The 21,417-nt window shown below is 35.8% G+C and overlaps 4 protein-coding genes across 6 annotated transcripts; 2 read left to right on the top strand and 2 right to left on the bottom strand.

Annotated features, from left to right (window-relative positions):
• Positions 1-958: 958 nt before the first annotated feature.
• Positions 959-1,432, top strand: LOC121239501. Its single transcript, XM_041136756.1, has one exon. It carries the CDS (start codon positions 959-961, stop codon positions 1,430-1,432), a length of 474 nt encoding a protein of 157 aa, XP_040992690.1.
• Positions 1,433-7,536: 6,104 nt separating this feature from the next.
• Positions 7,537-9,506, bottom strand: LOC121238970 (basic leucine zipper 61-like). Its single transcript, XM_041136084.1, has 4 exons — positions 9,230-9,506; positions 8,362-8,452; positions 8,061-8,187; positions 7,537-7,965 (listed from the first exon to the last, which is right to left on the bottom strand). The coding sequence occupies exons 1-4, from the start codon at positions 9,493-9,495 to the stop codon at positions 7,658-7,660; spliced, it is 792 nt and encodes a 263-aa protein (XP_040992018.1). The 5' UTR covers positions 9,496-9,506; the 3' UTR covers positions 7,537-7,657.
• A 2,730-nt stretch (positions 9,507-12,236) lies between these two features.
• On the top strand, positions 12,237-15,190 carry LOC121238963 (probable phytol kinase 3, chloroplastic). Of its 3 annotated transcripts, XR_005935208.1 has the most exons (8): positions 12,237-12,642; positions 13,463-13,530; positions 13,612-13,743; positions 13,954-14,069; positions 14,228-14,342; positions 14,426-14,666; positions 14,924-14,967; positions 15,029-15,190. XR_005935208.1 is itself a non-coding variant. In XM_041136073.1 (6 exons), exons 1-6 carry the CDS (start codon positions 12,319-12,321, stop codon positions 14,601-14,603), a joined length of 933 nt encoding a protein of 310 aa, XP_040992007.1. In that variant the 5' UTR covers positions 12,237-12,318; the 3' UTR covers positions 14,604-14,794. The 3 variants fall into 3 exon arrangements, 1 of the variants encoding a protein (XP_040992007.1); XR_005935207.1 differs by lacking the exon at positions 15,029-15,190 and having other exon boundaries at positions 14,848-14,968; XM_041136073.1 differs by lacking the exons at positions 14,924-14,967; positions 15,029-15,190 and having other exon boundaries at positions 14,426-14,794.
• Positions 15,191-19,783: 4,593 nt separating this feature from the next.
• Positions 19,784-20,455, bottom strand: LOC121238995. Its single transcript, XM_041136116.1, has one exon. It carries the CDS (start codon positions 20,343-20,345, stop codon positions 19,911-19,913), a length of 435 nt encoding a protein of 144 aa, XP_040992050.1. The 5' UTR covers positions 20,346-20,455; the 3' UTR covers positions 19,784-19,910.
• Between the last annotated feature and the right edge of the window lie 962 nt (positions 20,456-21,417).

Below are 21,417 nucleotides of genomic sequence, written 5' to 3' on the forward strand. Positions count from 1 at the left end.
TTTTATAAGGAAAGATGAAGGGGAGAACAGTCATAATACCCAAATGAGGCAGGTTTTACAGGAGAAGCAGGGAAAAACAGTAGCGGGAGGGGCATTAGTGCAGGAATTTGAGAGAGAAGATGAGGTAGTAGAGAGTGGGAAAGAAAAAGGGGGTGAGTATATGTGTGATGGGGAGGAAGGGGGCTATTACAAGAGGTGGGGGGGGGGGGTGAAAAGGAGAGTACTAAAGGGGTGGGAAGAGAGGTGCAAGAGGAGGGGGTTGAGGAGGTTTTACACAGTGGGAAGTGAGAAGGGCTAGAGAGAAGGGAAAGGGTAATAGCTTGATAGAGGGGGGAGTTCTGACAAAAAAGGCTTTAAGAGAGGAAGTCGTAGATGAGAATGTGGTGGAATCTTGTCAAAAAGCTAGAGCTAACAGTCATGGTGAGATAATTGGAAACATGTCTTTACAAGTAGAGGCTGCTAAGCAGCCCCACCAATCATCATGAAAACCTTAAGTTGGAACTGCCGAGGGCTTGTGAACCCTCGGACAGTTCAAAACCTTTGCCATATGGTGAAGGACAAGAGGCCCAATGTTGTGTTTATTATGGAGACCAAATTGAGAAGTGGTAAGAGTGATAGGACCAAGAGAAGATTGCATTGTGAAGGCTGCTTTGTAGTTGAACTTGTGGGTAGAAAGGGTGGCTTAATGCTATTGTGGGACCATTCAATGAATGTAGAGATTCTGAACTACTTCCAAAGGCACATCAGTGCTTGGGTTACAAATGAGGGTGGAAATAAGGACAAATGGTTATTAACAGGTTTTTATGGGCAACCTAAGACTTGTAAGAGGGAAGAATCTTGGTAGCTATTGGGGTCCTTGAAACCAACTAGTAGTTGTGGTTGGTGTGTGGTGGGTGACTTCAACGAAATATTGATCCAAGATGAGACATGGGGAGGAAGATAAAGACCAGAAAAACAAATGGCAAGATTTAGAGAAGTGCTGGAAGGGGGAGGTTTGTTTGATCTAGGTTGGAGAGGGGATAAATTCACATGGAACAATAAGCATGAGGATGAGACCTTTACGAAAGAAAGGTTGGACAGAGCAGTGATGAATTCAGCTTGGAAAGAAATTTTCAAGGAAGGGTGGGTGGAAATTCTAGTAGATAGAAGCTCTGATTACAAACTTATTATGCTTACTTTGAACCAGCCAGCAAGTCAAGAATGGAAGGTTAAAAGGATGTTTACGTATGAAGCAAAATGGGCTCTCGAGGAGGAGTGTAAGGAGGTGATCAAGAGGGTATGGCTCAGGGGTCAAGCAGATGATGAGTCTGCTCAAAGTATGAACTGTCTGCTGGAAAATGTTAAGGAAGCTTTACTGCGATGGAGTAAAAAGCTAGGTGGGGATAAGGGGAAGTCTATCAGAGAAAAAACAGAAAAACTGCTACTATTATAAGAAAGTGAGAGTAGGCATAATATAGAAGAGATCAAAAGGTTACAAAGAGAGATTGAGGGGCTGCTTGAGAAAGAGGATTTAAAATGGAGACAAAGAGCAAAGCTGAACTGGTACCAGTTGGGTGATAGAAACACAAAGTTTTTTCACAGCTGTGCTAATCAAAGAAGGAGGAAGAATTCAATAAAAGTTCTGTTTGATGAGGAGGACAGAAGACTGTCAAGTCCAACTAAAGTGGAAAAGGCTTTTAACACTTATTTTCAGAAGTTGTTTACTTCCTCAGGTCCTTCTAAGGCTGGTATTGCAGATTGTTTGAAGGACTTGAAACCATGAGTGTCAACTGAGATGAATGAAACATTGACCAGGGTTTTCACAAGAGCTGAAGTTGAGGAAGCTTTAAACCAAATGGCACCTCTAAAATCACCTGACCCAGATGGATTTGGAGCATGTTTTTACCAGAAACATTAATATATTGTTAGTGATGATGTGTGCAAAACTGTTCTGACTTGGCTTAATGGTAACTCCTTAAACCATGCTGCTAACTTTACTTATATTCCTCTCATCCCTAAAGCGAAGGAGCCTAGATTACCTAGTGACTTTAGGCCTATAAGTTTATATAATGTGGCATATAAGATTATGTCAAAAGTCCTAACTAATAGGCTTAAAAAAGTGCTGAACTGCATGGTCTCTCCCAATCAAAGTGCTTTTATCCCAATGAGGTTGATCACAAATAACACAATGGTGGCCTATGAGGTATTGCATACCATGAAGACAAGGCAGAAGGGTAGAGTTGGGAGTATGGCTATCAAGATTGACATGTCTAAGGCCTATGACAGAATTGAATGATTGTATTTTGAGGAAGTTATGAGGAAGTTGGAACTATGTAAGAAGTGGATTGATTTGGTTATGAACTGTGTCAAAACAGTAAGTTATTCAGCACTCATAAATAGGAACCAGGAAAAAGAATACTTTCTCAAATAGGTTTGAGACAAGGAAACCCTTTGTCGCCTTATCTATTCATCCTCTGTGCTAAAGGTTTAAGTTCTTTACTTAAAATCTCAAATGCCAAAGTTGAAACAAAGGGAGTGACAATGGGTAGGGGTGGATCCCAAGTGAATCATTTATTGTTTGCTGATGAATGCCTTTTGTTTGGAAGGGCAACGGGTCAGGAGGAATGGGTTAGAATTCAAAATTTTTTATTGAGATATGAAAGAGCCTCTAGACAGTTTCTAAATAAAGACAAAACATCAGTGTTTTTTAGCTCAAATTCTAGAGAGGAAGTCAAATGGAGGATAAAGCTATTAGGGGGCAGTGATGAGAGGAAGCTATGAGAAGTACTTAGGGTTACCTCCTATTGTGGGAAGGTCTAAATACAATACGTTTAGAAGCATCAAAGAGAGGATTTATAAGAAAATCAACAATTGGAAAAAACACTTTTCTGTCTACAGCTGGGAAAGAAATTCTAATTAAGGTAGTTCTTCAAGCCATCCCAACCTATACAATAAGTGTTTTTAAACTTCCAAAAAGTCTGTGCAATGAGCTTAATATGATGCTTGCTAAGTTTTGATAGGGGAAAAACCAGAAACCTAGTAGTATTCATTGGTGTAGTTGGGAGACAATGGGGAAGCAGAAAGATAAAGGGGTTCTTGGATTCAGGGATCTAGATTACTTTAATTTGGATTTACTTGCTAAACAAGGGTGGAGGTTCATCCAAAACCCAAGTAGCTTAGTAGCCAAGATCTTTAGAGAGAAGTATTTCAGATCTTCTTCCTTTTTAGAAGCTAAACTGGGTCATTGTCCATCCCTTATTTGGCGTAGATGCAGTGGACTTGTTGATAGAGGGATTGAGATGGAGGGTGGGCAATGGAGAGGAAATCAAGATTTGGGGGCAAAAATAGTTACCTACTTCTTGTACTTTCAGTATTCAATCTCCAATTTCTATATTGGACCAAGAGGCAAAAGTCTGTGAATTTATGAAGGGTTGTGGAGAATGGAATGAGTAGTTAATTGAAAGAATTTTTAATAAGGAAGAAGCTTAGCTAATCTGCAACATTCCTTTAGGTAGAATGAATGTCGAAGATAAGTTGATATGGAGTTATGATGAAAAAGGAAAATTCTTTGTGAAGAGTGTTTATATGTTAGAGTTTGATAGAAAAAAAAAGCTATTTTAGATTAAACCTTAGGGGAAGAGTAGTGGACAAAAGATGGAGAGGTATATAGGAATTGAAGGTTCCAGGGAAGGTCAAACTTTTTATATGGAGAGTAGGAAATGAGACTCTAGCTACTAGAAGGAATCTGCTTCACAGGAAGAGAGGGAACCGTTGGTTGCAGATGAAGGCCAACAGAGAAATGTGGATCATCCAGCAGTTGTTGAAAGCTATGCCTTGTGGAAGGCTATGGAAATATGCAAGGGTTTGAAGATGGAAATAGTGATTTTTGAAGGAGATGCCTAATTGATAGTTAAGGCAGTGAATAGCCAAAAAGAAGATAGGTCTGTGTATGGGAGTATTGTTGAAGCTACCAAGAATTTGTAGTGCCTGTGGAAAGACTAGAGTACTGAGTTTGTGTACAGAAATGCAAATGAGGTCACACATACTTTAGCAAAGGAAGCTTTACATTTAGATACAGAATTGGTATGGATAGAAGAGACACCATATTGTATTAGAAATATCATCGAGAAAGAGAGAACTTGTAATGAGGGATCTAGTTGATTTCAGTAAAGATTATAGAAGTTCATTTTCAAAAAAAAAAAAAAAGTTTTGAAAAAAAAAGTTAAGGAATCTTTTTTGAATCTTATAGTAATGGAACCATGATGCAATAGTATTAAGACTAGATCACGTATGTGTTCCATATGGTTATAATAAAATTATCATGATCAGTCTCAAGTTTCTCCATAATATTTGTTCCAATTATGTCGAATGTCTCTAAAATGAATAAGTCCCTTCATGTTTTTATACTTGTCTATATCAATTACTAGTACAACATATTTCGTTTATTATGACAGATGAAATAGTCACAAAAAATAAGAAAATCATCACAGAAACTTTTTGGTGACGGTTTGAAACCATCCCCACAACTGTCACCAAAAAGGCGTCACAAAAAGTATTTTGTGATGGTTTACTGTACGACCGTCACTAATTTTTTTTTTGTTGCCGTGAGATGCAACGTTTGAACGTAAAAAGATTTTGTGGCAGTCGAATTTCATTACAGAAATTAAGTTCGAATGTTTACCTGACCGATTAGCATTTGAACGATAAATATCTAACGTTCGATATTTTTCATTCGAATATTTGATTTTTACGTTTGAATGTTTGTGATGTAACATTTAAATTTTGCATTTGCATGTTATTGGGCACTTGTTCGAACTTCAAAAATTAAACGTTCGAATGGTTAATAAATACGTTTGAATGTATCTTTTTTAATCATTCAAACATTAAGAAATATTCGTTCGATCATAACAGAATAAGTTCAAACGTTTGTAGAGTATATACGTTTGAACGTAATACCTTACATTCGAACATGAATTTTGCTTGGCTCGATGTGTGCCCTGCTTGGGTTGATGCGATAGTCTCAGATATTACTACACACATCGACTGATAGATTACGTCAGTACAACAGAGTGTCAGCGAGGTTGGCCATCGTTTAGATATCCTAAACGAAAAGGTTAACACATTGACTGAGAAATTTCATACATTTGTAAACAACTCGTTCTGAGTGCAAAGCACTTTTATCGTACTTTATATTTATATTTTAATATATTTCTTTTTCAAGACTTTATGTAATGAACAATTTCAATTAATATATCTAATGTTTTTGTATTTCAATTTTCAATCTTTTTTAATTTGAAATTTCATTTTTAATTTTAAGACAGTTCATGTTCGAACGTTAATGATTATCATTCAAACATTTGAATGAATAACTTACACGTTCGCACGTAAGTCGGCTTAATGTTCGAACGTACATGAACCGTTCAAACATAACATTTTATATGTTCGCATGTATTCATTCCAAAACGACATCATCTGAGTTACGTTCGAACGAAACATTAATATAGTTCGAACATATAGCCATTTCTCAAAAATAAGTTTTGGTGATAGTTTCAGGATTGCCACAAATTTGAATTGTCACAAAAATTCAATTGTGTTGTAGTGTACAGTAACTAATTAATAGCACCTTTGGCATACTTTTAGTATAATTAAGCGTTACTCCGTATGTACGTATTTAGAGAAAAAAAGTGTTGCGAATGTAGATTTTTTTTAGTAATATTAAATACTTAATAAATATTGTAGGGCTAAGTACTTCATTTATCTATTTCTCTCTAACTTAAGACCCTCAAATTCAGACAATAACTTAATTCGATTCAATATGTGTTGAAGGAGAAAATGGAGATCAAGACGCGCTCCTAGATGAGTTCCATACCGTTATAGTACCAAAATGACCAATTTCAAGTTTCTCCTTAATACTTTGTTCCAATTTTTTCAAATGTGTCTAGAAAAAATAAGCCACTACTCTACGCTTTTGACATTAATAAACTATCTCAATTACGGGTAACTAATAATTAATATTACTTTCGGCACGCTCTTTACGTAGTTGAGTGTTGTCTTTTTGAACTTTTTGGACAACATCAAATACTTAATAAATGCTATATGATCAACTACATGTCTTTATCTCGTTCTTAATTGAAGCCTTCGAGTTCAAATAAGAGCTTGAAATGATTTTTTTGGTTCAATATTCTTCATTCCAAGTAGCCAAGACAAGATCGATCAAAAGATCAAGACATGTTCCTGGCCTATTGTTATACCAATATCATTATAAAAAAAACTGTCGTCATGAGTTATTTCTGAAATAACGAGAATGATCATTTCCTATTAAATTAATGAGTCTATTCTTATCACAAATAGTCAATCTCTTCACAAATAACTAGTTATAAATGTTGTATGATTGATCTTGAGTTTCCCCATAATATTTGTTACAATTTTGTCAAATGTATCGGCTAGAAGAAATTAATAAGTCACTGATCTATGTTTTTTACATTAAGGTATCGTTTGGATTCGAAGATGAGTTGAGATGAGTTGAGATGGGTTGTGAATAGTAGTGAGATTTGTGAGTTAAAGTTGATGAATAATAATGAATAGTAGTGAGATGAGTTGAAATGAGTTGAGATAACTTGCGAATACAAACCGGGCCTAAACTAAAGTTCAATACAAATAGGCTTTGTATAAGATGATTTTATTGTACCCTAAATATTAAAATACCATTCAAACTAACCAAGTACGTACGTACTTCTCTATTAATCAAGGTGCCACGGACCTTTCAAATTATTCTGTGTAAAGAAAAGATACGAGCATTAGTGAGTTAATTATATATAGTTGGGTTATACATGACCAAGGGATTTTCTTTTTCTTAAGTGTAAATTAATAGAAGCTTAATTACAAACATTTAGATAAATCAATCCGACACAAGGCATGAGTAGCTAGCGTACGCTAAGGCCGATCAAATACCACCAAGTTATAATATATATACTCAAGATCACAAACGTAAATAGAATTAGCACATGATGGTCAACACAAAGCTAGAACGGACAATTTGCATGCTATGAACTGTGCTGCAAGCAACAGCTAGCAGCACAAAACCATTGACAAATTGCAAACAAGGAAATGGACATGAGCATCACGTACGTACAAATAATTGTAAGGACAGCATGATCACCAAGCAAGTTAACTAATTGAAGGTTCTACCTTTGGAGACCAGCCTCAAGTTAAAACAGCGGTGTTATTAAAAAAATGGAACATATTTAATTTATAAATTTTCTTTTGTATTATATCAAGTCACTGATCAGTTTATAAATTTTTTTTTATAATTTTTTTAATAGATTTATAAGCACTATATAGAAGTATGAGAAAAAAGTACTAGAGATCAGAGTCCGACATTTGAATGAGTATTAATGTCGATGGAACACACAAATTGGTAACACAAATATATATGGTGCTTTAATTTCAACCACCAAAAATTGTTTAGATAAACTTGGATATGCATGTTTCCTGTTTTTTCTTTCTATATATTAATCTTGGCCCCACAAAAATATAGTGGAGCCTAATCCTCGAGGATCTAAATTCAAATTAATTCCTAGCTTCGTCCCCGCTAGTTTTTTTTTTTTTTTTTTTTTTTTAAAAGATGGGATAAATCTAGATAACATCCCGGGACAAGCCAACAGTACTAGATCAAAGTTCACAGGAAGTTGTAGGAGGGGTCAAGGCTCAGAGAGTTCATGTACTCCGTAAATTCTGCATTCCCAAGTAGGTTCGAGTTCTGGTTCTGATTCTCGTTTAGGTTCAGGTTCTGGTTCATCATCTGTGGCATCCCATTTCGCAAAAAATCATCATCAGTCTCCTCCGGTACTTGGTTCAATCCCATATTCGGAAACTGATAATTCCCAGAGCTTGATCTGAACAAGTCTGGTAATTGCTGATGCTTCTGATAACTCTCAAACAACTGCTTCAACATGTCTCTTTCATTCGCCAGTTCTTCGAATTCAGCTGCAACATTTTTCTCCCGTTCATATTATTTGAGTCTTGAGACTGAGAAAGAGGAGATGGATATGCATGGAAAGAGAGTGAGAATGAAAGAATACCTTCTTTGAACATAAGTTCGGTGGAAAAGTTGGAAAGCTTTTGCTTCATTGAATTGTTTTCTACTCTCAGCAGCGTGTTTTGACGATCAGCATACCTAATCCTCGGCCCGTTGATCGCCACTTCGGCCTAAACACACAGACACACACACAAACCGAAACAAGAAATAAAAAACGAAACGAACTAAGGTCTGGATGTTAGAAACTTACAGAAGTAAAAATCATATTTATACACAAGAACATATATATGAACATATATATATATATATATATATATGCAGCTAGCTAGGTTGACAAAAATTACCTGCAGAGCTTTCACTTCCGTCTCTAGTTCCATCATATATTGAAGCTGCTTCAGTCGATATTTCTGAGAGTATTGTCTGCTTGCCAGAACCCTACGAACCAATATCGAGAAATTAAGCGTGGAAAATTAATTAAATAGCTGAGTTGAATAAAATTTATTCAGAAGATATACATGCAACTGTGCTCACGTAGCCAAAGCCAGTGGTCTGGTCAATTAAACTTTTAAAATGGAGATTTGGAGTCCTCTCACAAAAAAAAAAAAAAAAACTGTACTCATGTATAAATGCAGGCAACCAAACAGGGGTGTTTCCATATGAATTAAGGCCTTTATTAATATATAATAATATCATCATGTCATTTATTAAATTTATTTTAAATCTATACTATCAGAAATAATTATTCAAAAATAATAATTATTCCCGATATATGCAAATTAAATTATTGGCAACATATCATTTGTAAATGTCAGAATGAGAAATAAAAAAAAATATTTGATAAAATTTGGTTTATATATAGTCCTAATACGTATCCATGGACATAAATTTTAAAGTCTTTTTTGAAAAAACAATATCAATGCTGGAGATCAAGCGGATCCTCATTTCAAAATCTTCAATTATCGAACCACTCGAAAGTTTTCGTTCACTTACAAATAGATCGAGGCCAAAAATAATCATGAGTGCTTGGCATGGGTTGTCGAATGAAAATCGAGAGGAATAGAATTAATGTTGGGTCAAGTTGCTGCCATTTTTTTGTCAAATCAAAGGAAGTATATATTTTTGGATACGATTATATATATATATATATATATATATATATAATATATATTATACGTGTTTTAGAGAGCAGGCATATATAAACTGATGATAAACCTTTTGAGTTTCTTGGGGTCAGTAATCTTGGCGTCTCGGTCACGAAGACTTTGAGAGGCCGTGGCCGGGGCTGCAGGGGGGTGAATCGGGGGCAGGGGCGGGACGTGCTGCATCTTATTCTTCGGCTGATCAGCTCCAACAGGTGCAACTCTTTTGTCATAGCTACAGCTTCCATGGCTGAATGGCGCGGCCTTAGTACCATAGCTAGAGTTCAACATGTTGGAGCGGCCACAACTGATTCCATCTTCATCATTTACGCCCTGCATTTCTTCCAACAACTTAAATCACCTACGAATTAAACAACAAAAAACACCCAAATCCGTATTCATCATGAGTATTATACATACACAGAAAGATCATCATCGCAGTCATCATGAGAAAACACAAACAAGCAAACAAACATATATCCTTTTCGAGTTCCTACGTAAGATCAAAAAGGAACAAATAGCTAGATAGGACTGGATCAGACAAAACATGTAAGATTTAGTGATCTATACCTATGGAAACCCTACATTGCCTTAAGAATTAGCCCCGATAATTACGAATTTAAAGCACTTTGGCACTGACTATACTGTTGGCAACATTTATGGTATGGACTGCATCCTCATTAAACTCTGCATAATAAACATAGAAGATTGCGTTGGCAACATTCTCCATTTGGACATCTGTGTCACTACGTTTAAAGCTACTTTGAGAGTCCACTCTGTCATACTTTGGGTTTATGATTTTCCTATAATTATCTTTAGGAAGTAATTAATTAGCCATCATCCAATATATAAGAGTATGAAATTAATCAGCTAATTTAAAATGTGGTTTTAGTTTCACAAGCAAAAAGCATATATATTCTCACGAGCCGGTGACCGATCGATAATTTGGAGGTCACCGCTACATGGCAAAATTTAATTTTGAAGATAATTTAATTTCTTATGACTCAAATTATATCATATTAGTAGCGTGGACGGTGTGTTTACACACTGGTATATATGCAAGTTAAAATATTCAAAAATTAAAAGAGAAAAATCCAATTTTGTTTTTTCCCATGCTAAAATGAGATTTATAGATATCTTGGTTATTAAAAGTTATCTGTATTTACCAAATATTCTAAAATGATTATAACTATAAAGAGCTTTAAGTAGTATGTTGAACTTAAATATTCATAAATTTAAAGAATTAATAAGCATTTTCACGCTCCTTTTTTTTATTTTGTATGTGATGGTTAATAAAACACATGCTAGCTAGGCTAATATCTTTTTAATATTTGAGCCGATTATTCCCTTTCGTTTTGGGCCCAACAATTCTGCCGATAAGAGAAGCCCAAAGTCTGTACTACTAAGAAAATTCAGTGTACCGATGGCCCATGCTTTCAAACTCAGTGACTCAACAAATTCCCAAACTCATTATGTCTTTTACGTTGAATGAGTCCGTACAAAAAAAAATCCCCATTCAGCATTGATTAAAAAAGTAAATATTATTGAATTTTTGTATTTTTTGTAAAAAAATTATTTTAAAATATTAAAAAAGTTAAAATTACACTTTATCAGTTGGACCATCGGTTGGGACAGTGTTTCAAATAGAGTACCGTATCGGTCGGTACGGTCAAAATATGCCGTACCAGCTACTGGTTCGGTACAGGTATTGTATATATTTCGTAACGACTTATATTTCGACGTGTACCATCTTGTATTTCGGCTCGTACTGGTTGATATTTCAGCCTTTAATTTTTTTTTTTTCTCAAACTACAAGTTTATTTTGTGACCCCTCATTCAGATTAATCTATTTATAATTTATATATACATGTATTTATATATAATTTATTTATATATAGATTAATATTTTGAAATATAATTTATATATATAATTTATTTATATATTATTTATTTATATATTAATTATTTCGAAATGATACATATTAATATTAAAATATTTTATTCTAATATCTCGACGGGTCCGATATTTAAAACATTGGTTGGGACAACCGATGCTATTAGCATCATCCTTCGGCGTTTACACCGATCCTAGTTCAATAATTATTAATTGAAAAATGCTTCGCAGGCTGTCCTTTGCATGTGTTTTATTTTTCGTACGTAGACTAGCTACTATGCTCCTCCCTAATCCTCATAATGTTATGGTAGTTGGTTTTATAATTGACTTTTTTATTTGTTATAATGTTTGATCAAATTATTGAACGATTGGATTATTATCTAAAGAAACTTTAATTTAATTTGTGAATTTATAATACTTTTACTGTTTTATATTTTACAAGATAATATTAATATGAAAAAAAATTTGGTTTTAGAAATCTTTGTGTAATGCAAAATAGAATTTAATCTATATAAGTGCTACAATTATAAAGAAACTTCGTAAAAATAAATTTATAAAATAATATGATTTTAAATGATAAGTTAGATTTATTTTATAATAAAAAAATTTTATAATCTAAAATAACACCTCAAATTACATAAATTTGTAAATTTAGGTGCGGCTTGGATAGTGAAATGAGATGGGATGATTTTAGATGAAAGTTAAAATTAAAAATTGAATAAAATATTGTTAAAATATTTTTTTAATATTATTATAGTTTTAAAATTTAAAAAAAAATTAAATTATTTATTATATTTTATGTAAAAATTTTAAAAAATTATAATAATAAGATGAGATGAAATAAAATAACTCAAACGAGAACTCATTACTTTGAAATAAAACATTTCACTTGAATCTAAGAACTTAAACCGAAAGGAAAATGATAGGAATCCTCTCATCGGGTTCTCGTTGATGTCCCCGCTCCCCTTTTTTTTATTAGTTTTTTTTACAAAAATATTTTTTATATTATTTTTTTAACACTTTTTAATATTTAAAAAAAATAAAAAAAAATTGACAATATTATTAAACACGATTTTCTTAATCACTATGTTTAAAAAAAAAAAAAAAACTGAGCTCTGCCGAAACTGAAATTAAAGGCAGCTAACTAATCACGTAGTTATAGCCCGTACCTACTGCTACCAGCGTGTCTGATAGATAATACGAGCATCGATGGAAACCTACCCAAACAAAAAGCCCACCCACAAAGCTGAACCATTTAAAAGAAGGAAATGGCTGCAAATGTCTACATCTTCTCCCCAATCCGGTCCAGTTCGTTCCGATTCGACGTTCTTTTCCCGAGACCCGACTTACAACCAATTTTCAACTCTCCCTGCTGCTCGCTTTCTGTTGCCCGTAGTAGTACTACTACTAGCTTTGGTTTGAGACTCAGTGCGACCAGACTACCGAACCGGGACCCGAAACCGCCTGCCGCCCTTATGCTACCGGCAAACCCTGTCGCCTCCGATATCTTCGCTGCCGGCTTGTCCGGTTGCATCGCGCTCTCCTTGCTCCGGTTATGGGGGGAAACCGCCAACTTGCGGATCTTCGACCAGGTCAAAACCAAACTCATGTTATTGTTGTTTCAGGAGTATGTATCATGTCAGGGAGTGGTTAATTTTAGCTTGTGTATACCCATTCGATCGTTCTTTTACTGATTTGGGTAAATTTTTGTTTTTTATTAAAGCTTATTTTGCGGAGAAAAACCCTTCATGGTTCCGGTTAGTGAATCTCCGTTGCCGTTTGAGTGTATACTTTGTGAGATTCATCAATTACACAAATATTGGTTCGGTTTCTTTTCAGTCAAGACTTGGTAAACGTTGTAAACAAGAGAGGGTGCTCGTCTTTCAATTACTGATTGAAGACTGATCTGTCATTACATTTAAACGTTAAAATTCCCTTATTTGGAGCTTATAACAGTCCAATTTTAACCCTCTGAGATTTCGTATTGATATTGATATGTACATACATATATATGATATATATTAACTAGCTTATTCTCTCTTTAATTTAGCCCTTGTGTTAGCCTAGACATCATTTAGATTTACGTGCAGAATTAAAGGAGTAATTCTTCCAATAGTTCAATGTAGTCGAGTTATATGGGACAAACAAACACCTTGTTCGTCTGTAGAGCGTTGGAGAGAGAAATGCTAAGTCTTTTAAGTGAGGTTTTGATATAACAGGTTGGAACATCATATTTAATGCAAAAGGTTAAAGTCCTGGGTTTTGGACCAAGCAATGTTATATTAACCACATATATATATATATATATTGTTTGACAATGCTATCACACTAGAACTCCAATATAAAGACTTCTCTTATCTTTTCTCTTCCTCAAATTTTCCCTTGATTTATTTACTTCTTTTTCAAGTTTAGAAATTGAATAGGAAGCTTGTGCATATAAGCGTGGGGCTAGTTTTCATGCTTTGCTGGCCACTGTTCAGGTAATAATTGTTATTATCAAGGAATTACTTTCGTGATTATACTCATATCTTCCTGCTGAATAGCCATTACTGATATTGCAGTCCTGGTCGTCGGGGAGCCATCTTAGCAGCTCTTATCCCAGGCATCAATATCATACAAATGCTTCTCTTGGGACTTGGGATCATGAAAGATGAGGCTATTGTGAAGTCAATGAGCAGAAACGGAGACTATAGGTTATAACTCAGATAATTATAGCTTCAGACTACCTTTCTGAAAAATGAGTTGTGTGTGTGTGCTTATCTTCCTTGGACTTGATCTATTTAGTTATGAAATGACTCAGCTGGTTAACCCAGATCAGAAATGAGGTTACGCATTTTCTATTGATTGGTTGTTCAATCTTTACATGACTTTTCAGTTTGTCCATGGCTTACTTCATCCATCAGGGAACTTCTTAAGGGACCACTCTACTATGCTGCAACAATCACTTTGACTTGCATGATTTATTGGAGAACTTCCCCTATTACAATTGCGGCAATTTGTAACCTCTGTGCTGGGGATGGTAATTCCTAAAGAGCCCATTGCTTTCTCTCTGATTTTTTTAGCTTGATTTGGTGGACTTTTGATGTTGTAGTAGTTAACTGCATCTCTTACAATTGCAAACCTACTCTGATCTTCTTTTTGGGTTTTTTTTTTTTTTCCTGGCTAAATTATGTTCAGGTTTAGCAGACATTATTGGAAGGCGGTTCGGTAGTCATAAAATTCCATACAACAAAAACAAGTCTGTAGCTGGTAGTGTTGCAATGGCATCTGCTGGGTTTTTAGCATCTCTTGGGTACTTGTTTTTTCCCCTCTTTACTCTTTGGCCTCTGCATAATGATCTATTGATTTTTCTTATGATAATAATTTTTTTCACAGGTATATGCACTATTTCTCCTCATTTGGATTTCTTCAAGAAAGTTCGGGAATGGTTATGGGTTTTTTGGTTGTCTCTCTTGCCTCGGCACTGGTGGAATCACTCCCTATAAGTACTGAGCTTGATGACAATCTCACAGTTCCCTTGACTTCCATCTTGGTGGGCACTCTTGTTTTCTAATTTCAGGAGATGGAGAGTGCAAAATTGAACAGAGGAAAGAGGCTGGAGTAATTGAATCTAGAGGTGCATGGTGTTTTTGTTGTATACTAGATTTTTCAAACAATCTGATTAGTTGCAACAGTCACCCTAATTAGATTGCTTTATTAAAATTTGTTGTATATCTTTATTAAAATGATATTTAAACTTGGTCATATTTGCTTTCCATCTCTCCACGAATTGCTGGTTATTTCTTCATGCAATCTAGATCGTTCAGGACACAATATTGCAACTTCAAGCGTGCTTCTTTCTTCCAACAGTCTGTCTCAAATTTCAATTCCAAGGGATGTTGATCTAAACTCAAGAAGAATTATACTAGCAAACTTGGTGCGGTCATGTGTCAACACAACTTATTGTACGACTCCACTTAGTTATGAAAAAGTCAAACCTCTATTTATTAGTTGATGCGTCAAGTCTCTATATCCTCCAATGATGTGTTAAAACTCAAGTCTCTAGTCGATTTCGCGCACTCCCCTTGCACCCCATTACCTGGCATGCCACTTGCAACATAAAAAGGGGGCGTCTTAATTTCAAGCAGGAGACGAAATTATCAAATTAACAGCTAGCGGGGGTGATTGGAGTGTGCACCTTTGTCTTCCCAAATTGGTCAAGGTACCTGTTGCAATATATAAATTGCGTAACCTTTCTATAGAACTCTAAACCCTTAATATTAATTAGTTTAAGCTTTTGGGAAAAAACTAGTACTGTCGACTAATTTATGCTCTACTAGAGGAATTCAAGAACGTGGGCACAACTGCATCTCGGGAGGGAAAGAGGAGAATGGTGGTTCTTCAGGTATTGGTCGAAGGTGTTCCAGTCCCGGCGCTTCTTGTTTTCGTAGCAGCTTCTAGGAGCAGAAACTGTTGAAGAAGAGCTTGCGACAGTTAAGCTGTTATTGATGGTACGTAATAGAATCAGTGATGCTAGTGTTCTCAGAGTTGGAACTCTCCATTAATTCTGGGAGTGAGTCCATGGATCTCTTTTGGGTTTTTGTTTGGTTTTTCTTGGATCTTAGAGCAATGTACAGTAGCTTTTTTCCTAGGAAATTGTGATGATGTTGTATTTCTTTGCTTCTGCGATCTTGTACTCAAGCTTCTGGCTTCTAGTTCTGGGATTTTGCTTCTTAAAGCTAGAATAATTTGAGAACAATGAACTGAGAGAACGAGAGATCAGTTTTATTTCAGGAAAGGAAGATGCATATATATTGTGGTTTCTTATAATGGGAGCAATGGATGAGTCGTCAATTTTATTCAAGGGCATGGAAAGAGAATGAAAAAAAAAGAACTTAAAGAAAAGAAAAGAAAGATGGAATTTGGGGAAGGGGAGATCGAAAATGGATTTGGGAAGCCGATGGTCTTCTTTTTCTCTTCTCTTCGTATTTTTCTCTATTCTTTTTTTAAATAAAAAAAGCGCTAACAATCGTAAGTCACGTCAGTTTCTTACGTGGATTCGTCTACTAAATCATCTATATCTAGACGAACTGTTAAATATAATATTAGGCAATAGGCTAAAATGGAGATACAAGATGGTGGGAAGAATCCCAAACAACGGTCGAATATAATATCAAATCAAAATCATTACTTGATAATTATAAAAATCAAATCAATATAATATTAAATCAAATTCAACAGCAACATCCAAAAGTACCGATAGCGGGAGACTTGCATCAATTCTGCCAAGTTGGTTTTATGATTGGGACAAGAATAGAAAGTACTTGATGTTGAGGACTGGAATTCTGGCCCTCATAACACATGATTGGTCACCTTTGGATGTATAGTACTCCTTGGACATTGTTTGGATAATGAGTTAGATCTCTAACTCATCTCATATCATCTAATCATTACAATTTTTTCAAAACTTTAAATAAAATATAATAAATAATTCAACTTTTTCAAATTTCAAAATAAAAATAATATTCTAACAATATTTTATTCAACTTTCATCTCATTTCATCTCATCTCAACTTACTATTCAAACTACCATCATAGCATGTCATATTCATGTGAATGATCAGGTTCTACAAACACAAGTCAAATAATCTTTCGTAATCTTAAAACAGAATATGATATAACAACGGATATGAAAGTCTCAGAGGTTTGCTCGACCCATTCTTAAATATTCAACACATGATGTTGAAGAAAACTCTAATTTGAGAATCTGGAAAAATTACCCTCAAATTGAAACTCAACTAAAATTGAAGTTCGCTTGAGTCACCATGACGCACGTGTCACAATGAGTACTTTTAATCATGAATTTCATGCAAGACTTGTGTAGTAGTTTTTAAAATGACTAGTGTTAGATATATTACTTATGGTTTGTATAAGTATTGTGCACATCTTTTAAAAAAGAATTGGATTTATTATTAAAAAATTAATTTTTTTATATAAATTTTATATTTATCTTCTTTTATAAAAAGGAATGAGGATACTTGCACATTCTATAATTATGAATATTATTTCTCTTTTGAAATTTACCCATTATGGGCTCCCGTAATTTCTCATGACCTTCAAACTTCACCATGAACCATTTGGATATCTGGTGATCTACATCAGCTAGGGTTTGGACCAAAAATAATAAGGAAAAGGTGTAGTGGCCAGCGAGGTGAGAAGGATTAATGATCGTAGAAGAGCATTGTCACACCCAAACAGTACTGGTTGGACAACATGTCAACACCTCCACATGCACTCGTAACCTGACCTAATGGAGGCCTTGCCACACTCGAGCACCACGCCTAAATGTGAACCGGAGAACGCAAAGTCTGAAACCCAATCTAAACATGAAGGGCCGTGACCCAGCCCAAAGTTGGCTATATTCTCATTCAGAAAGCTGGTCAAGTCTCTTGTTTTTCTGCAGATTTAGCAGCTCAGTACACAAAACACAACTTTTCTTGGAGGAAATCAAATCAATTGAGTACCCCAAGTCCTAAAACAATTGTACGTGTCATCAGTTCTCTTCACTCATGGATCCAGCCTATGTGCAGGGTTAATTGTTTGATGAGAGAAGAAAAATTAACAAATGGACGTGAAAGAATAACAAACATATATAGTTTAGTAGAACCATTAATGGACGTGAAAGAGTGCCATCATTGCACCCTATCTCTGGAAGGGCCACCCTCATCTGTACGTAAAAGGAAACTATCCCAAACGCCAGAGGCAATCCTTAATGCCATCGCCCACCCACAAACCCCAAACAATGGAGAAACCTTAGCAACCCACAACAATCATTTTAGAAGAGGATAGTATCCTAAAAAACCCTAGTCAAAATCCCAATTTTAACGACTATTAGAGAGAGCACGATGAAAAGAGATCATGTCTCGTGCCAGCTATGTAGCTATTGGTTTACATGTGGAGCCTAATTCGTAAGCCAAAAAAAAAATGGCGCAACCCGTGAGTTCTCTCGACTGTTGCTAGACCTGGCGTTCAAGCAAAGTTTAACCCATGAGTTCGCTTGAGTGGACTTGAGCGAAACACAAACCTTAGTGTTCACTCGAGTTGTGCTCGATACACCGCTCGAGTCAATGTTCATTGGTTGTTCGCTCGAGGTGCGCTCAACACGCCGCTCGAGTGAAGAACGTATTTTTGTCAATTAGGGTGTTAACATCGTATTTCATATACTTTTGGGCCAAACTTCAACAACTCAGGTCTTCAAAAAAGAGTCCTGCATAAGTTAGAAAAGACCAAGGCTTTCAGAGAGCGGCCTTGGGGCCGGATAACCTCCGATGCCAAAGTTAGTAAACATTCTTAGAGGGTAGCAAATAAGTAAGAGAGTTTAGGAATCAGAGAGATTTTTTGGTACCTGGAGCTTGCTATTTATATCGTGTCTGTGGAGGGTGCAGATAGTCTTATTCCCGCAAAGTTCGTGCTTTCTTTTTATGTTTGTTGTCAAACTTTCTTTAATGTGGCATGGCTCCACGTCGGCTCCATAAATGTGACGTATAACTTAATCAGTAGTGTCATTAATGCAGTATGGTTCCATGACTTCTGATCTGATTTATATGAGCTGTGGATGACTTGATGATGATGAATCGAGGGTCCTCCGTGTTTCTCGTACGTTCTATGCAAATAATGTTCCTGAGGGCAGCTACAGAATTTCAGGTCGATCTATCTTGTCGGTTGGACGGTGCCCTTCCCTAGTTGACGTTTTGTTCCTTACTTGGATAGAGAACGCTTTGGGCCGGGTTCTAGGTCGAGGCTTGGTGGGCCTTTCCTAGGGGGGGAAATCCCTTACATAGGGTTTTCAGTGCAGTTTTCTATAACTATGCATGTAATATTTTGATCTCTTGTATGTGAAATTCAATTGTTTTCAGGGCGAACAAAGAGAGGTGAGTACATATTTTAAATTAATAAATTAAAATTTTTGCAGTTATGTAGATATAAACACGTTGTCAAATCACATAAATTATGTGTCGTGTGTCATGGTGGGTTGATGTCTCTATGTTTGTTGCTCAAGCTATATGGATTGATAAGAACAGCTTGTATTGATTTATTTCTTTATAAATGAATGTTTGGTAATTAAAAAAATAAAATGCCTACCGCTAGTCAGCTAGTACTGCTGCATTCATGGTGGTACCTTTGGACCTCAATGCAACTAAAACTCAAAAATACATGACTAAGCTTTTCTTCTTAAACATATTTTTTGGTCTCCACTTTTATAGGAAAAAATAAAGAGTCCAAAAGAAATTTCATTCCCCACATTTTCAAGGAATCCTATTATTTATACAAAGACCTGTCTGGCCTCTCTAGGATTGAAAATAATATTGCTGCTTAGTTTGGCAAGCAAGAATGAAGAACATACGTACATCGAGCACTACCTGGCCTACCTCTAACCAAACGTTCTTACATGAGCTAATTGCCTTGCACAGTTACCTGTTTCCATATGCGAAATGTAGAAGAAAGTTCGCTTTTGTGTGTGTGTGTGTGTGAGAGAGAGAGAGAGATCAGAGAGTTAATTTCTAATTTACCAAGGAATAATCTAATTGCAAACATTAATTTATAGAAGTAGATAACCTATGGCAGTAGCCAGATATTTACGAATACTATGGCTTTGCTCGCAGCGAAACCAGATAAGACACGCTTCGATCAGAGCCAAACTTCAGAATACTATATTCAGTACAAACAAAATAAAATAAAATAAAAATTAGCAGTCATGGATTATGAAACATTAGGTACTAACCGGCCTCAGGCATAGTCATGATACCTAGCTAGCTGTTCAATACAAGGAACTATTGCTTTTTTCTATGGAAATTAAGTTCTTTCAAAGTAACCAAAGCACTTACAGGGGGAATTTCCTGCTAAATTCATTCTCGCCCTGCAGTGATACTTCTGGTGCGACATCCTCCATCCTCCTCTTCCTCAGCCACGGAAACGGACAGTTTTGCGGTGCCACAGAGCCTGAATACTCCGATTCATGATTGCTAAGGCGCTTGAGATAAGGCAGCATGACGAGGAATAGGATAAAAAGAGAGAAGAAAGCGACAAGCGCAAACATCATGATCTCTCCATGTAGCTCAAAGTGCTTGTCACGCAAAAAGAGAAGCCCATCTTCTGACTCCGAATTGCCTGCAGCAGGAGCCATGGCAGGCGAGACACAGAGCCGCCCGCTGCAGGAAGCCATCCATCTTCGTGTCATCGCTTCTACTTCCTCCTTATTCATATCTAGCTCTAGCTCTGTTTGTTTGATGCTTTGCTTCATATCTGGGTGTTCCATTGAATGTGAAACTCGTTTTGACTAACGCGAAGCCACCAAAACTATTCTGTTTTATTATCCCTACGTTTGGCTAGCTATGTCCATGCCATTTTGTCCTCGGGTGAATGTGGACCTTGTATACCTAGCATCTTTTGTTTTTTCCTCTACTTCGTCCTACGTGCTGTTAATACATGTAATTCCCAGTTTGGTCATGGCCGGTTGCAGGGCCCTACTTTCCAAGAGAAAACATGCAGGAATCCTGGCCCAACCTTAGGTGGAGTAAATCGATCGGCTTTTCCAAATCCTAGGGCTAGCATAGTTTCCGTGTGGGGTCTTAGAAACCACATAAAATACTCAAGTCTAACGCGTAAATCGTATATTCCATGCATGCATGATATGTTCTAATATACTTAAAGATTATTGTCGTCTTCTCCTTTGTGAACAACAAACCAAAAAAAGGTAATGTTAGCTATACAGACAGATATTTTCATATTTCATTATGATGTAGAAAAACACATCAATGGCCATGCATGCCTGTAACATCTATAAATTCATACTATATATATATATATATATATATTTATATATATATATATAAACACACGCACACAAACACATGATCACATAAACATGCATCGTTTTACCCGTTTTGGGGTCTATATATAATTATATATACGCTTTAGTAGAGCCCTATAAATAGATTATGATTATTGACTTATTGTACTAGTTCTAACATGCACGTACAATATAGTTAGGTATATAGTTCTATTACAAACGTTGATGCATGCATGGGTGCATGATATATACTATAGATGATCAAAGGGATTATGCCATATATACAAGTTAACATAATTCCCATTTCCACTGAGATACCCACAACGTAGTTATCTTTGGAGCGCTTGTGAGGTAGGAAAAGAACAAAAACATACAGAATATCTAGGCATACGTACATGCATGCCTAGCTAGCTGGAGTACGAACTCTAAGGTCAGGGATCAAGCTAAATATCTAGCCAGGCCTCGATGCGCGTCAGCTCGTGATCACCTTTTTGTTTTCTATAAATTCTGTTGGTCAAGGCTGGCTGAACCGTAATTT

The sequence above is a fragment of the Juglans microcarpa x Juglans regia genome, chromosome 7D, assembly GCF_004785595.1.
Source record: "Juglans microcarpa x Juglans regia isolate MS1-56 chromosome 7D, Jm3101_v1.0, whole genome shotgun sequence".
NCBI lineage: Eukaryota > Viridiplantae > Streptophyta > Magnoliopsida > Fagales > Juglandaceae > Juglans > Juglans microcarpa x Juglans regia.